The sequence below is a fragment of the Miniopterus schreibersii genome (genome assembly GCF_964146895.1).
Source record: "Miniopterus schreibersii genome assembly, chromosome: 20".
Taxonomy (NCBI): Eukaryota; Metazoa; Chordata; class Mammalia; order Chiroptera; family Miniopteridae; genus Miniopterus; species Miniopterus schreibersii.
Window position 1 is genome coordinate 9,139,525 of NC_138122.1, and position 14,554 is coordinate 9,154,078.

The 14,554-nt window shown below is 46.0% G+C and overlaps 1 protein-coding gene across 2 annotated transcripts in view; it reads left to right on the top strand.

Annotated features, from left to right (window-relative positions):
* Positions 1 to 392: 392 nt before the first annotated feature.
* ETS1 (ETS proto-oncogene 1, transcription factor) overlaps positions 393 to 14,554 on the top strand; it is a 123,298-nt gene continuing 109,136 nt past the window's right edge. The window contains exons 1-2 of one of the 2 annotated variants that reach the window (XM_081123032.1): positions 393 to 478; positions 13,996 to 14,078. In XM_081123032.1, the coding sequence (XP_080979158.1) occupies positions 14,010 to 14,078 (69 nt within the window). In that variant the 5' untranslated portion in view covers positions 393 to 478; positions 13,996 to 14,009. Of the gene's footprint in view, positions 479 to 13,995; positions 14,079 to 14,554 lie in introns of those variants that run through there. The other variant, XM_081123034.1, reaches the window with a different exon arrangement.

The following is a 14,554-nucleotide window of genomic DNA, read 5'->3' on the forward strand; positions in this document are numbered from 1 at the left end:
GGGGCAGGCGGCCGGGCGGTGGATCCCCTCTTTCTGACAGCCTGGTCCCCCACTGAGAGCCAGGAGCTGTGAAGCAGAAACAGTCACAGTTCAACCGAGAGCAAAGTCAAGTGCATCAGCGGCCCCTGAGGCTGGGTGCCATCCCCCGAGGGGTTGCCCTTCGCTCACCTCCCTCCCCAGGACTCCTGATAGAGAAGAAAGGAAAAAAAAAAAAGCACTATTTGCGTTTCCACCGAGACTGAAAAGCCTTCCTAGTTGTTGCCCCGGTGATGTCAGCGGCCGGCAAAATCCTGCCTTTTCCCCAGCTCCAGGGCTTGACCACACCCCCCAATTTAAGGAGGCAGCTCTATTAGGAACATTATGGTCTTTGCATCCTTTCGCCACGAGCCGGGATTCCCGCAGGTAGTTGGGAAGAGACCGCGGACCTCGCGGGGAGCTCACTCGGGACGATCCCTCACCCGGCCTCTCCCGCAAAGTAGTAAGTGGGGCGTGAGTTTCTGCCTGCAACTTTGCGGGCCATTTTCCTATTCCTTTATTTATTTATTTATTTAAAATTCCGTGTAATTAAATGGTAAATTGATGGGGACTTTTAGGATACAAGTGGGCTTTCTCTTTTCACATTTTCTTGGGCTTTCCATTCAATTGTTTAATAATGATTTTCGGAAACACTTCCTAACCTGGTTCAAATAGCCTAAAATCAAGACGGTTTCACTCTTTTCCCCGGTTTATAGGAGCAAAATCACGCACGTTTGGGGCACGCACGGATCACAGGTCGGAAGCGCGGAATTTTCTCCGCGTATCGGGACACTCCCAAGACCTAAAGCTGTTGGCTCCACGTCGGGGTGTCTCACTCCTTTTTTCCCCCTTTGAGTCCGGGGGAGCCTATTGTTTTACACCTTTTTGTTTTTTCCTAGCAGCTTAATGAGTTGCTCTCCTAGAGAGGAAATCGCTGCAGGTTTGAATGCAGTAAACCCAAAGCCCAGCTAGGCTTTTGGGTGTTTCCCTGACCGTGACCCAGTTTTCCAAGGTTCTGCTTGTCTTTGGGGCTGCCGTTGAGATGTGGGGGGGTCTCTGAGTCAGGGGGCGTTTCTCCCCTCCACGGCAGAGCTGGACTCGGGGGCACTGACGTGGAAAAGCAGGAGGTGCTGGACGGCCACCCCTGCCATGCGGGGATTTTATCCGCAGTCCCACTGTGTGGCTCATCTCCTGTGGGAACGTCTCTGCTGCCCCCTTTTACATAGCATTTTATGCGGGCAAACTGTTGAAAAGATGCTGGGTTGCTGAGATCTAAGCATTCGATTGCAAGTTATCCTTGTGATCTCTGGGCTAAGTTTGTTTTGCTTTTTAATCTCCAGGCCACTTTTCTTCCTACCTCATATCCTCCCTGTGCAACTGAAAAGACAGATATTTGTTAAGCAACAGTGAATGCAGATTCGATGATAACTTGGCAGCCCCATTTGATTTGTAAATGACTGGCACTTAAACTCTTTCATCAGCTGTGGTTCTGGATTGCGTCGCCTCCTTTTTTATCTCAACAGCAAACCCTTTGCTTCTGCAGGGACGGGCTACCCGTGGAGGGCTGCCGGGTGGCCACTGGTGCTCCTGAGATTCCTACTTACCTGTTGTTCCCGAGTGGAGGGAAGGGTGAGCTAATGAGCTAATGTCTTCAAAGTGCTTTGAAGATGAAAAGCCCTTTTCATGTGTCCCGCATTGTAGTTATTAATATTAATATTTGAAGAACCATGCTGCTTCTAATTGTAAATCCACCACTTGCATCCTTGCCAGCCCAGCAGTGGGAAAACAAACAGTGGAGGCAGCCAGGCAGCCTCTTCCGTCCGGGTTCGGCTGCCGAGGGTGCGGGACGCCAGCGAGCGTCTGATTGCAGAGAAGGCACCTTTGTCCTGCGGGCTCCTGGCACCGAGGCGCTGGGCCGTCGAGGTGCCGGGAAGTCCAGGAGTAGAGCCCGGGGAGGGTGGGTAGCAGGGCGCAACCCTTCAGTATCTGACATCTGTGACCTTGGGGGGTTGGTCGAGGGCATGCGCCTGGGCCAGTTTACCTGCCTCGGGGAACACTGCAGTTCAAGGCGAGCGGGGTCAGAGCCGGCACCAGCCCTGGCTTTGGGGTCAGGAGCTGGACGTGCACTTGGGTTCCCGTAGACGTTGGCTTTGTAACTGAGAACAAGGCATCCACCTTGCCTGTGCCTTATTTTCGTCTCTGAAATGTGAATAGTGGTTTGGGCCCCACCCATTCCACACAGAGGACAGGACAGAAGTCAACGGCTTAGAGCTTTGCAGTAAGAGGGAGCGCGGTGGGGAGAGCGTGAAGCGCTGCGTAGCACGGGCCTGTGGGTGCGGGGCCCGGGCAGAGCCGGGCGGGAGACAGGCACATGCTCGGAAACCAACGGTCAGCTCTCGCCCCGCTGTCCTGTGGCACACGGGGCCCAGGGCACGAATAGCTGGGTGTCTTCGTGGTCATTCACGTTCTGCTGTACTGCAGGGTTTTATTTATCTCTGAACAGATCTGTTTGCCATGGCAACTCCGTTTCCCTAATTACCATTAAAATTCCCATCTGCATGAAATAGCAGAGGGAGGGGTTACATCCCCAAAACTGGTCATCCCTCTTTCCTTCCCCTTCTCTCCCTCCCTGTCTGTCCCTCTCTCTCTCTCTCTCTCTCTCTCTCTCTCTCTCTCTCTCTCTCTCTCTCTCTCTCTCCTCTCTCTCCCTCTCTTCCCTCTCTGCTTCTCTCCCTTTATGGAAATTAAATTAAAAAGTATTTACTCTTTGGGCAAAACAAATGTGATTTACAGCAATTTAGTGCCACTTGAGGCAAATCTTGTGAGTTTATTTAATCCCTTGGAAATTTAGATATGAAGACAACTCACTTCTTGCCTCATTCATTTCCTTTGTTCCTGTTCTACTGAAAATGTAGCTTTAGAGCGCTCATTTTAAATCTGGATGACTGTCTGGATCTAACACCTGGTCTCCCCGACTTTACCCAACGAGAATAACAGTCCCTCCTGTTTACTGAGCGCGTGGTACCTTGCTCCAGGTAGACCCAGGGCCCGTGCTGGGTGCTCTGCGAGGACAGCTTCATTGACTGACAGTGCTGCCTTCGAGGTGGGCACTCCTGTCACCTCCATGTAGCGAGTGAGGCCCCTGCAGCTTGGTGATCCGGTTGGAACCAGGGGAATGTCAGCCCAGGGCTCTGGCTGGAGTTGTGTCCCATAGGAACCCGAGGAGCTTTGAGAAGCTCAAGTTCAGGCTGGGGTTTCCTGCTTAGCCCTGTGATTTGCTTTTCTCTGGGAGAATACTGTGGATTAGGCCTGTTTTCCAAAGGGGAATCTGCGGATTAATTAGTCAGTTAGGAAGATGTCAACTCTGAAGAAAGGCCACAAGGTCTAATCAACGGGATCAGTACATCTCTTCCTCAGTCCTTCTTGTGACAAATATCTAGTGAATTTCTACTCTGTGCCCAGCCTTGTGTTGGGTGCTGTGATGAACACATAAGGAACAAAACGTAAATTCCGTTCAAAAAATAAACAATTTATTTTGGGAGGCAAAATTTTATCTGGAAAGAGATTAAAAAGAAAAGGTAATGTAACTATTAAGTGATGTGATACAGCCCGTGAGTGCTTTGAGAGTTCAGATGGAAAAAACGGCATCCAGAGCAGCGAGGGAAGGACATTTGTGGTAGATTTTGATTCTCGGAGGGGCGGGTAGAGTTGACATTTCAGTTGCCTAGTGCTGGTAGAAGAGACAGTGTGGATAGTATTTACTAGAATAATAGTCAAGCAGCAAACTGTTAGTGCTGATGTCAAGAAAGTATCCTCAATGGGGGAAATAAAATTGATCAATTTTAGTATGATAATAGAAAAGTAGAAAACCTCAGAATTTTAGTCTTTTTCACATTTAAAACAAGTTTTTTTCATTTTGCAATAATTTCAGATGAACAAAATGTTGCAAAACATAGTACAAAGAGCTTTCAAAAGTGTTAAGTCCCTTAAAATTGTGAAATATAGAATGCAAATCACTCTTTTTTTATCTTAGGTGCCTCAGGTGATCCTTAACCCAAAAGGATTCCTGTCAATGAGGGGAGAGAAGTGATGCCAGTCTCTTGAGGCTACCTAACTAAAACCACAGCTTCTCAGGAAAGGCAAGGAGCCTCGTCAGATGTGGCCATCCTCTGGCATGTGGTTGGAGAGGCACAGACAGGTCCTGAGCTGTCCCTTCGGCCTGGCCTGGCTTGGGTTGCAGCTAAGGTACAAATAAAACCTGCTCAGGAGGTGTCACAGAAGCCTGCTCCTCAGTGGGCTCTGCCTTCTAAACACTCGTCATAATTACTTATGAATTTAGCCAAGTTAGTCCAGATACTGCTTTGCTACTCCAAGTGGGTTCCTCTGACCAGCAGCGTCCAGCCAGCATATTCTGGGGGCTCCTTAGAAGTATACTGTCAGGTGGGACCTCAGACCCGCTGAATCGGGCTTTTCTGCATCATAACATGCCTCCCAGGTGAGTCTTATGCATACTGGCTGGGGAAGCACTGGTGTAAAAAACAAACAAACAAAAAATCCACGAACAAATAAAAACTTGCAATATTTTCCCCAGCAGCTTGTTACTTCCTTATATTTCTATCTAGTTGCTAAAGTCTTACTCCGCAAAAGATTGGCATTTATATAAAAAGCTGTTGGTTTAGCTCAGGAAGCTGCAGTATTGCCCCATTCGTGCTGTGCAATCTTTCAGCGAGTTCGCGCCCCACTGTTAGAAAAGTGCGGACTTCTGGGTTTTGTGCATTACAATGAGCCAAACAGACTGCCATTCAACAGAAATTGTGGCGTTTTTCTCCTGTGAGATTCTCAACCTATGGTTTCAGAAGGGAATCCTGGTTTTGATTATTTAAATGCAAGGCCTTTAGAAAAAAAAATCAAGGGGTTTAGGCCACCTGGGTTCTAGCTCAATTACCCAGATAAATAATCTGGGCCACAGTGGGCAGTAAAGATAATAATTAATAAAAACCACCATTACTATTAATTAGTGAATGATTAGTAATGCCAGGCCCTGTGATAAAATAGCAATAATAATAGCCATTCTTTATTGACATTTTGTCATCTCTAAAGCACTCTGCCAAGCACTTTTATTTTACACAATCCTTCTCAGTAATCCTGAAAGGGTTGGTACTATTATCTCCCTTTTATAGTTGAGGAAACTGAGACTTTGTAATGTTAAGAAATTTGCCCACGACCCAAAAGCTCAGCGAGGAGCTCCAGGCTAACCCACAATCTGTAATGTCAGAGCTCTTTATCACTCCGCAAAACACTTAACCTCTCCTCTCAGTTTCTTCAAATAAAAAAAGGGGCAGCTATGATGATGAATTTTTCCCAACTCCCAAGTTCATTGAATTTGGAAAATTCCTCTCTATATAAGAATGCCAGCAAGTTGTTTAGCACTGTATGGAGCAATTTGAACCTTATAATTGGGGCAATAAAATAAATGAAACTCCACCATGAAAATCATGATCAGACATAGTTTGATTTGAGAGCTCTAAGCAGCTGGTGTCCTTTAGTTAAATTTTAAAAGGGCAGTATTCAAACTTTCCTGTCCCTGTTCACTGTTCTCTCTCTGTCTCTATTTATGGTATCTCTCAGTTTTGTTGAGAGTTTCTTAACAGCCAGAGCCATATCTAAATTCTAGAATATATCTGACATGCTCCACACTCTATGAGTTGAAAGGTAATAATTTAAAACTTTAGGCTCCTTGGGGATTTCTTTGGCAGCAGCCAATGGGTTACAGTTGACATCTTTAGCCTGCAGCCCTTTTTGGGGTTTGATTTGGCCAAGAATCTCATCTATCTTACCCTCTGCTTTTCCATCTGTTTCTAGTTTTAAAAAACCTACAAACATTCTACTTTATTTATTCAGCTATTTATAGAGCACCTACTATGTGCATGGCACTGGAGTACATCTGAAGGCCAACTGTGACTATTTGCTGAATTTCACGGAACACTAGTCTGCTTTTACTGTAATCCAGTTTATCAAATGTTACCTCTGGTCTTCTAAAACATGTCCCCACACTAGAAAAAGGAGAGTGTTAGTTTCTGAAGTTTCAGAGCCCAGGATTGGCACTGTGCTTGTCACAATCCCGGGCACATCGGAGCGGGCAGGGTGTAAAGTACAGTCCTGATGCTTATTGGAAGCCTCACATTTTGCCCATTGTTGACAACGTCGGTCCAGCGGTGTGATGGGTAGGGGTTTGTTTCCATGGGGAGGAAACATAAACCAGTCTATGAGGCACTCCTGGTTTCCTAATTGCGATGGTTAGCAGACTAGAACCATTGTAATTCCCTCTCTTTTTCAGGAGATATTAGTGAGTATACTCCTCGAGGAAGGGCAAAACCATATATTTTTGTATTATTATAATAACATGTGTCCATTTTTAGTATTCCAAGAAAGACCCGTTGAGCCATGTCATACAGAACTTGAAAGTGTTATGCTCAGTTAGAAGATAGGGGCTGTAGAGAGAAATAGGAGATGCCTATGAGTCATGTCTGGCCTCTAGTCAACTGAGGGGTGGGGGATTAATCAGCAGTAAGTTGAGGACAAGCAAGACTCAGATTTTTGTTGCTTTGTGAACTTAGTGAATTTATTTTAAGACCCAGAAGCCAATAGCATGTAAATCAGGACGGCGCCTTTATTGGTCAGGGCCGGCTTCTTAACTAAGAAGGGACGTTTCCTACGGTAATATTGGAATATTCAGTCATGACAATGAGGTTCTCATAGGTTTAGGAGTGAGTGGGAATTCATTTTCAATTCCTCTAAACCATTTTTTCTTTTCTTATTGTAAGCGCAAAGTTTCCTTGGTTTCCTTGGGGGAGTGAGGAATGTTCAGCTATCTAAATTTGATGCTAATCTGATTTAGTGCTTAAATGTGAATTTTTTGAGACTTGGACTTGGTAGATTTTGTTACACTGCCAGGTCAAGGGAGAGATCTACTGGAGTGATTTGAGAAATATAAATGCACTACTCAGGAAAATTAGAAAAAAATAATGCAAAAGAATACACACACTCGACATTCCAGTACCTCCATTAGTTTAGAGAAAAAATATGATGCTATCTGTAGTTAATTAAAGAAGTTGAACCTTGGGCTGCATATGGACACAGGTCATCACAAGCAATGACTCTTTTTTTTTGGTCCCAGATGCATTTTCACTGTCTTGGATACACTCAGGTTCTGAGACATGACTCTTGCACATACTGGCTGTATTTCACTATGGATGGGTTCTTTCACTCGGTCAGCACTGTTTGGTGCTGATGTCTACTGTGTGCCCTGTGAAAAGACACAGTCCCTACTTTCAAGCAACTTATAATACAGAAGCAGAAGAGATATCTACGCAGGAAGTAGATGAACTTTGGTAGGTCCATAGTGAGAGGAAACACCAAGGAGAAAGATTAAGGACTCTCTTCTAACTGCCTAGGAGGCTCAGGGAAGGCTTCCTGAAGGAGGTGGTACTCAGTCTTGTAGCCCAGCAGGAAGAGAGGTCGTCCCCTGAAGCACAGCAGAGCCAAACACTGAGCATGAGAGCTGCAGTGGAGGAATTAGAGGTGCTTTAGTGCAGGCTCCGAGCAATGAGAATCAATGGGAAGAAAACCCCATGTCCTCGACGGCTTGCACTGGGGGTGGGAGAGGTCAAAGGAGTTAGGGGAACAAGTATGTGGAAGCTCTGGGGGAGCAAGGTTTAACTGGAGGGCTTTGGAGCTTGGCCATTTGTGGAAGGGGCTTCTGCAGCAGGTCTTCCTGGACCACAGACACTTGGCTTCTGGAAGGTTCTGGCTTTCCAGTTCTGGTTATGTCCCCATCTTTTGTTTCCATTGCAGGGGTGGGGGTGGGGGTGGGGGTGGGGGCAAGATTTGGTTTGGGTGCAACTGGAGGTCACCGCTCTCTCCTGTGTGCATGCGTCCCATGCATGACTTGGGTTTGTTGTCTCTGAAAGGTAATTCAGGATCTTGTTAAAAACAAGGTGGGGCCATTTGGAACGGGTTCTGCAGATACAGTCTGAGTTTCTAAAAACAGACATACACGGCCTTTATGTGGAAGAAGAAATTAAAGCTCTACTCATTGCACATTGAAGATGTGGCCTTGATAACGTGTGTGGCGGTATTGTCTTGAGTTTGGCAAAGGTGCCGGCCTTTGGAGCAAGTTTCCTTTAAACAATTAGCACTTTCAAAGGCAAATTCTTTTTCTCCCGCATTCCAGGCTGAAAGGATATCCTTTTTGTATAAATCGATGAGGATCCTAACTTGTTAATATTAGGAGAAAGGCTAAATGCAGGTCTACTTAAATTTTACATCGCTTTCAAAGAGGAAAACACACACCTCCATCTCCCGTCACAGCATTATGGCACTTTTGTGGTCCCCATGCTGGACCTTCATACCCAGGGTACACTGGAGCCATCGTTTTTGACCTATGAAGTGAACATGAAGACTGAAGGGTCAGGTCAAGTTTAAAACACACTGCAGCCCGGCCGGGTGTGGCTCAGTGGTTGAGCATTGGCCTAGGATCCAGGAGATCAGGGTTCAGTTCCAGTCGGGGCACATGCCCGGGTTGTGGGCTCGATCCCCAGTTGGGGGTGTGTAGGAGGCAGCCAATCAGTGACTCTCTCTCATCATTGATGTTTCTATCTTTCTCTCTCCCTTCCTCTCTCTGAAATCAATAAAGATATATTAAAAAAGTAATAATAATAACAAAATAAAATCAAATCAGTGAACATTTAAAATAAAATAAAGATATGTTTTAAAAACACCCACACACAATGCCTCTGTTGGTGGCAGTGTATTTTGACTTCTCTGTTAGGGAAGGCAGTGTGTCGATATGTAATCAAATATAGAAGGTACACATTCTTTGTCCCAACAGCACCAATTTAAAATTGACTAAAATTGAGAATAGAAAATATTTCAGGAAGTTTTCTAATGACAAGGAATTGAGGTGAAATTAATTTTACAATAAGAGTCTCCTTAAGAAAAGGCTAATACATACCTACGATACTCGGCAATCATACTTTGGGATGTAGAACTGTACTTAAGACATAGAAAAATGTCCACAGCATTACATATATCAAACATCAGTGCAAATATCAGATTGCAAAATAGCATGCAGAGAATAAAACTATGAAGGTAAAATTATGATCATATGTATACGTTATATCTATATACATATGGTATATAGGTGAATTTAAAAATACCCAGAAGAATGCTGAACAAAATATTAGTATGATTAGCTCTAGATAGTGGGATTTCAGGTGATTTTGGCATACATTTTAGAATTTTCTGTATTTTTATTGTAATTTTTCAATAAATGTATATTATTTTGGCAAAAACAATTATTTTCATAAGAAAAAAATTTAAAGTATAGCTTACCAGGTTATTTAGCTTAAAAGTATAGTCTTTCCTTGAAGAGCACATGATCCAAAGTGAAAAATGCTCAACTGAAGGCATATTATCACCTGGACAGGCAGCCACAAGGGGCAGAGTTCACGTGGACTGGAGGCCGCCTCCAGGAAGGCCTCATCTCGCCTCCCTGTGAGTCCCTGCTCTTCTGTCCCCTTGCCTGACCCCTCTCCCCACCCCCAGTGCCCCAGCTTCTCTTCATTCTAGGCATCACCCAGACCGGACCGCCCCTGGAGAGAGCTGGGTGAGGGAAGGGTCTGCCTGCAAATCCTGGCCCTGGAGGGTGGAAAGCGCTAGAAGCTGTGGGTCACTTGCATTATAAAGAATGGAACTCTCTCCAGAGTCCCACAGGAAACTAGTTCAAGGTGCTCTGTTGAATGCGAGACCACCACATAAACCAAATTGCTACCATTTTTGGTCCTCTGCACAGATTGCCCATTTTTCTCCCGGAAACCCAGAATGGGGAGGCAGAGAAGGTGGCTGAAGCCCTCGAGGCAGGCCTCCGCTTGGCCAGCTAACAGCCTCGCGGGTCTTTCTCTTCATCTGTGAAAAAGGGGCTTAAGTGAGTTACTGTTGTGTGCCAGTTTTTTAACTTACAGTCTTATGTTCAACAGTTATTTGTGTGCTACCCACCTGCCAACGCTGGCCTGGGGCCTCAGGATAGGGGGTGAAGGGAAAGGCTAAATCCTTGCCCTGGGGGGCTTGCATTCGAATGGGTGGGAGTGGGGAAGACAGTGACCAAGCGGCTAAGGGCCCGAGTGGGGAACAGGGGGCTGCTGTTTATAAGGAGTGATGGCAAAGGCTTCCTTGATAAGTGACATCAGATAGGCGGTGAATAAAGGGACACAGTGTCCCCTTAGAAACGGGTCACAGCAATCTCTTACTTCCAGTGGATTTTATCTAGCCCTGCAATCCACTTAGATTCTCTGATCTGAAAATTAAGTGTTATTTACATCAGATCCACCTCTTACATTTTCACTCTTATGAGACACATTCAGTCACTCACTCACTGATTCTAATAAACGAATTTTATTATGCTCCTGGGTCTGTTGGAAATTGCAGAGATATAAGCATGAGTAAGGCATGGTGTCGACCTCCAAAGAGCCCAGAGTTTAGTGGGGGAGGCAAACAGCAGATGTTTATAAAACAGCATGTTAGGCACAGTGATTGAAATAAACGTGAGGGACAGAGGAGGGGCTGCTAGCCTGGCCCAAGTGAGGGGTGCTTCAGGAAGAATTCCCCGCAGCAAAATCTTTGAGATTGGCCTAAAATCGCTCTAAGGAGCAGCGGGGTATCTGGGCATTTCTGTCAGAGGGGACCCGTGAGAAGGGCAGGCAAGTGAGCAATGCACAGGGTGCTTAAAGGAAAAACCTAGAGTTCTGACTGGGAGCTGCAGGCTTGGGGTTTGCATTGGTGCAGGGTGAGGGGTGGGCCGAGGCTGGAGCACAGTCCTGGAGGCCAGGGCGGCTGGTCCCAAGCTTCCTGAGGACAAAGTCACTTCAGATCCACCGATTCTGCTGCCTGAGCCTTGCTGGTCCCAGGCAAGAAGAATAAACTCAGTTCTTCGTGACTGTTACCCAGTGTTCGAATCACTCCTGCTCTGAGACAGGCCCAGGGTGCTGCGGGGCTGGGGAGTCAGCCTGAAATCACAGTTGTTTTGTATTTGGGTGATAAACGGTTATAATGCCAAGACAAAAACGCTGGTCCAGCTCATGTTCAAATAGCTGTCATGTGGGAGGGAATTCTCTTTGGCTGACGAGTCCAAAAAAAAAAAAAAAAACCCAACAAAAAACACACACCCATCACCCAAACACTCCTTTCTGCTTTTTCCGAAAGGGTTTATGTCCACAGCAGCTGTTCTGTGTCACAATCTACAAGTGGGGAAAAGGAGGGTTCTTTTTTTCTTTCTCCAAAAAAATAAAAAAAAATAAAGCAGTAATCCATTTCTGTCCCAGAGTTATTTCCTGAGATGAGAGCCCTGGCAACTCCCTCTTTCCAGCTTCCTCCCGGGCGAAGGGCTTTTCCCCAAGGGAAGTGTCCTTCACAGAGCACAGCTTGGAGAAGCCCGAGCGAGCGCACCATATGTGGGCCGCAGGTTTCCTGCCTCGCTCCGCTCTGGCCGGGCAAAGAGAAAACACGGGGCCAGGGAAGCTTTTTCCGAGAGGAGGCTGGCTGGCAGGTTGAAACCCTTGTGCCTTTGGGCTGGGCTTCAGGATGACACTGCCAGCTCCCAGAGTCCCTTCTCTGGCAACTCTGGAAGGAAAGCAGGAACCCAGAGGGTGAAGGTCTTTTCCTGCTTGGGGGAGTCTGGAAAGGTTCGTAGGGCCTACTGCTCACGCCTCGCACTCTGCCATCTTCCAAGATTCCCTCTTCCCCACACCAGCTGAATGAACCAGCCTCTCTTCCCCCCATGTTGCTGGTCAACCACTCATCACATTATATTGTAGTTATTCATATGTGGTCTGTCTGCTCTACTGCCTGAGGATGGAGACTCTGTCTTTCTGGGTTTTATCCTGAGTCTGATAGAATGTAAGGTCGATGAGAGCAGGGATCTTTGTCTACCGGTGTGTCTCCAGTGCCTAGAACAGTGCCTGGCACATAGCAGGCACTTAATAATTATTTACTGAGCAAATGCACAAGTTCCTAACGAAAGGGAGCCATTGGCATGCTTGGTGAATGAATGACTGAGGTCTGTGATGACTCGGGATCTGTGAGGTTCTGGGGGTGGAAATCGGTGGGGAGGATGCTGAGTGGCTTCCCGATCCCTGCTCGTTTCCCAAAGGTATAAGCTGCCCTGGAGGGCCCCGGAGGGATGACCAACCTTTCCCTAGGGAACCTGGTCATGGTTAAGTCATTCTCACTGTTACACAACCACGTTAAATTCTAAGTCTCATCATGAGTAGATCAAAAACATTGAAGGGGGAGGTGCACGAGTCATTAGGACTCTAAAACCTGATTTTAAGATTAAGCAAGGAACGCTTCGGTAGCAGGAAGCATGGAGCTCGCTGAGACTAGCCTTAGAAAACACGGTGAGGACGAGTCCACGCTGACCTCTTATTCAGCCCTCAGTCCGATTTCATGCTCAGTGCCCAGTGCAGAGCCTGACACAAGGTAGCTGCTCACTAGGTTTGGAAACAAACTCTGAATAGGTGACTACAGATACAGATGTTAACAATGTCCTTGGACTAAAGGACTTGGACCTTTTTTTAATCCTCAGTGTTACCACTGGGGAGTCCTCCCTGGGCGGGGAGAGAATTTTGCTGCAGTGGCGATCAATTCCCTGCAAAACTAGACACAAAATCTTGAGTAACACAGCCTCACTACCTTTAGTGTCTTCTCCTCCTGTTTAAGTTAGTGTTACTTTGACGGCTTTGGGAAGAAAATTCTACTTTTTAGAAAAAAATGACATCATAAAAAGGTAAAGTTCCAGTTAAAAGCAATAAGCACAGTTCTGGGCTAAGTCAGGATCATTTCATGTTGCTCAGACTATCTAACTGTGTCACTGGAATACATTTGATATGAAAGCAGCTATTGCTCATTGGCTATTGTGCTGTATGGAGATGGTGAACCAAAGCTGCAAATTGAGGATGACACACAGTACTCTTTATTTTTCTCGAAAAGTGTGAGGGCTTTAAATGTTGGCAAGGAGACAGGAAAAAGACAGACAAATACAAAGCAGTTGCGTTGAAACTAAATCGTAACTTTCTAACAATACGAGCTTGGCCTCTGAATGATATGCTTAGGAATTTAACCTTCTAAATTATTCCAGAAAGATATTTTAAAAGTATAAGATATGGAATTTATGAAAGTGTGTGAACCAGTGCACTTTAGAAAGCCTCTGGGTCACCAGAAGTGTTTGATATACAAGTGATTTTCCTGATAACCCACAGCTAGCTGGAAAGTCCCTCAGCCCAGAACATTCCTTAAGCTTTCTGGTCATTTAAACGTTCAGTGTAGATAATAGCTCTCAACGAGAGTTACTTAATAGCCCTACTCCTTTCTTCAAGATGTACTGTTTAATCCCGTTTCCAGGTCTTCTGTCTGTTCCTCCGTATCTTGGGTCCTGGCTAACGGGTCTGTTTGGTAGAGCTATTTCATTCTTAATTTCTTCCATCTTCTCTCTATTTTTTCCTTTATCAATCTGTTTATGCCACCAGTGTGTACTGCGTGCCAGCTGTGTGCCAGGCCTGGCTGGGTGGAGGGAGGGTGAAGTAGGGGTGGGGATGTTACTAAAAAAGACACACGAGACCTAGTTCCTGCCCAGAAACCCTACAAAAGGGTCTTTTTTACACTCTTTAACTGCTTGTCTTCTGCCTCACTCAGAGGCTGTCCACCCTCCGTGCTACTTTGCCGTCAGGGGACTGGCTCTGCCTTGGGTCTGTCCTGCTCTCTGGTTGCTGGGGTCAGTTGCTTCATCCCTCTGAGTTTTTTTTCCCCAACCTCTAACACAAAGAGTTTCCTAAAGGAGACTCCAGCTCTCAGATTCGAGCCATACTGTGGCTTCTAACGCACCCATTGGTGTGTCCAGCGGCTCAGTGAACCCTTTCTCCCATGCAGGTGCTGAAGATAAGATGAGCTACTTTGTGGATTCTGCAGTGAATGGCCCCACCCCGTACTCAGCAGCGCGTCCTGCGGTGGCGGTAAGTGGGGTCTCTTCCAGGCCCCCCCTGGCCTCCCTCCCCTGCCTTCTCTCCTCCCTTGTGCCTTGACCTTCCCTAGACCAAGGAGCCAGGGACCCAGCTCCAAAGTTAGAGTCAGCTTGGGATCTTTCGGAAGAGCTAGATTGTGAAATTATGTCTTTTTATCAGCATATAAAGTAAAAATCCAAGACTGATGGATTGACTGGGAAAGATTTTGCAGTGTTTGTGTTTCAGAAACTGTGTCTCAAGCATGATGAACAGGTAAAGCCAGGTGATTTTTTACTGCTCAGTTCACTTGGCAAGGATTTTTCATGTACTGATGCATCTAAGTTGAATTATGCTGACCTATTGTCAGCATAATTAAACTTAGTTTTGAGCTCATACATAAAGCACGGAACACAAGCTTTCTAATGACAGAATTTGAAACTAGGAATGTGATAATAAGTTTATAAGAAAATCTCATAAATTGTAAAATG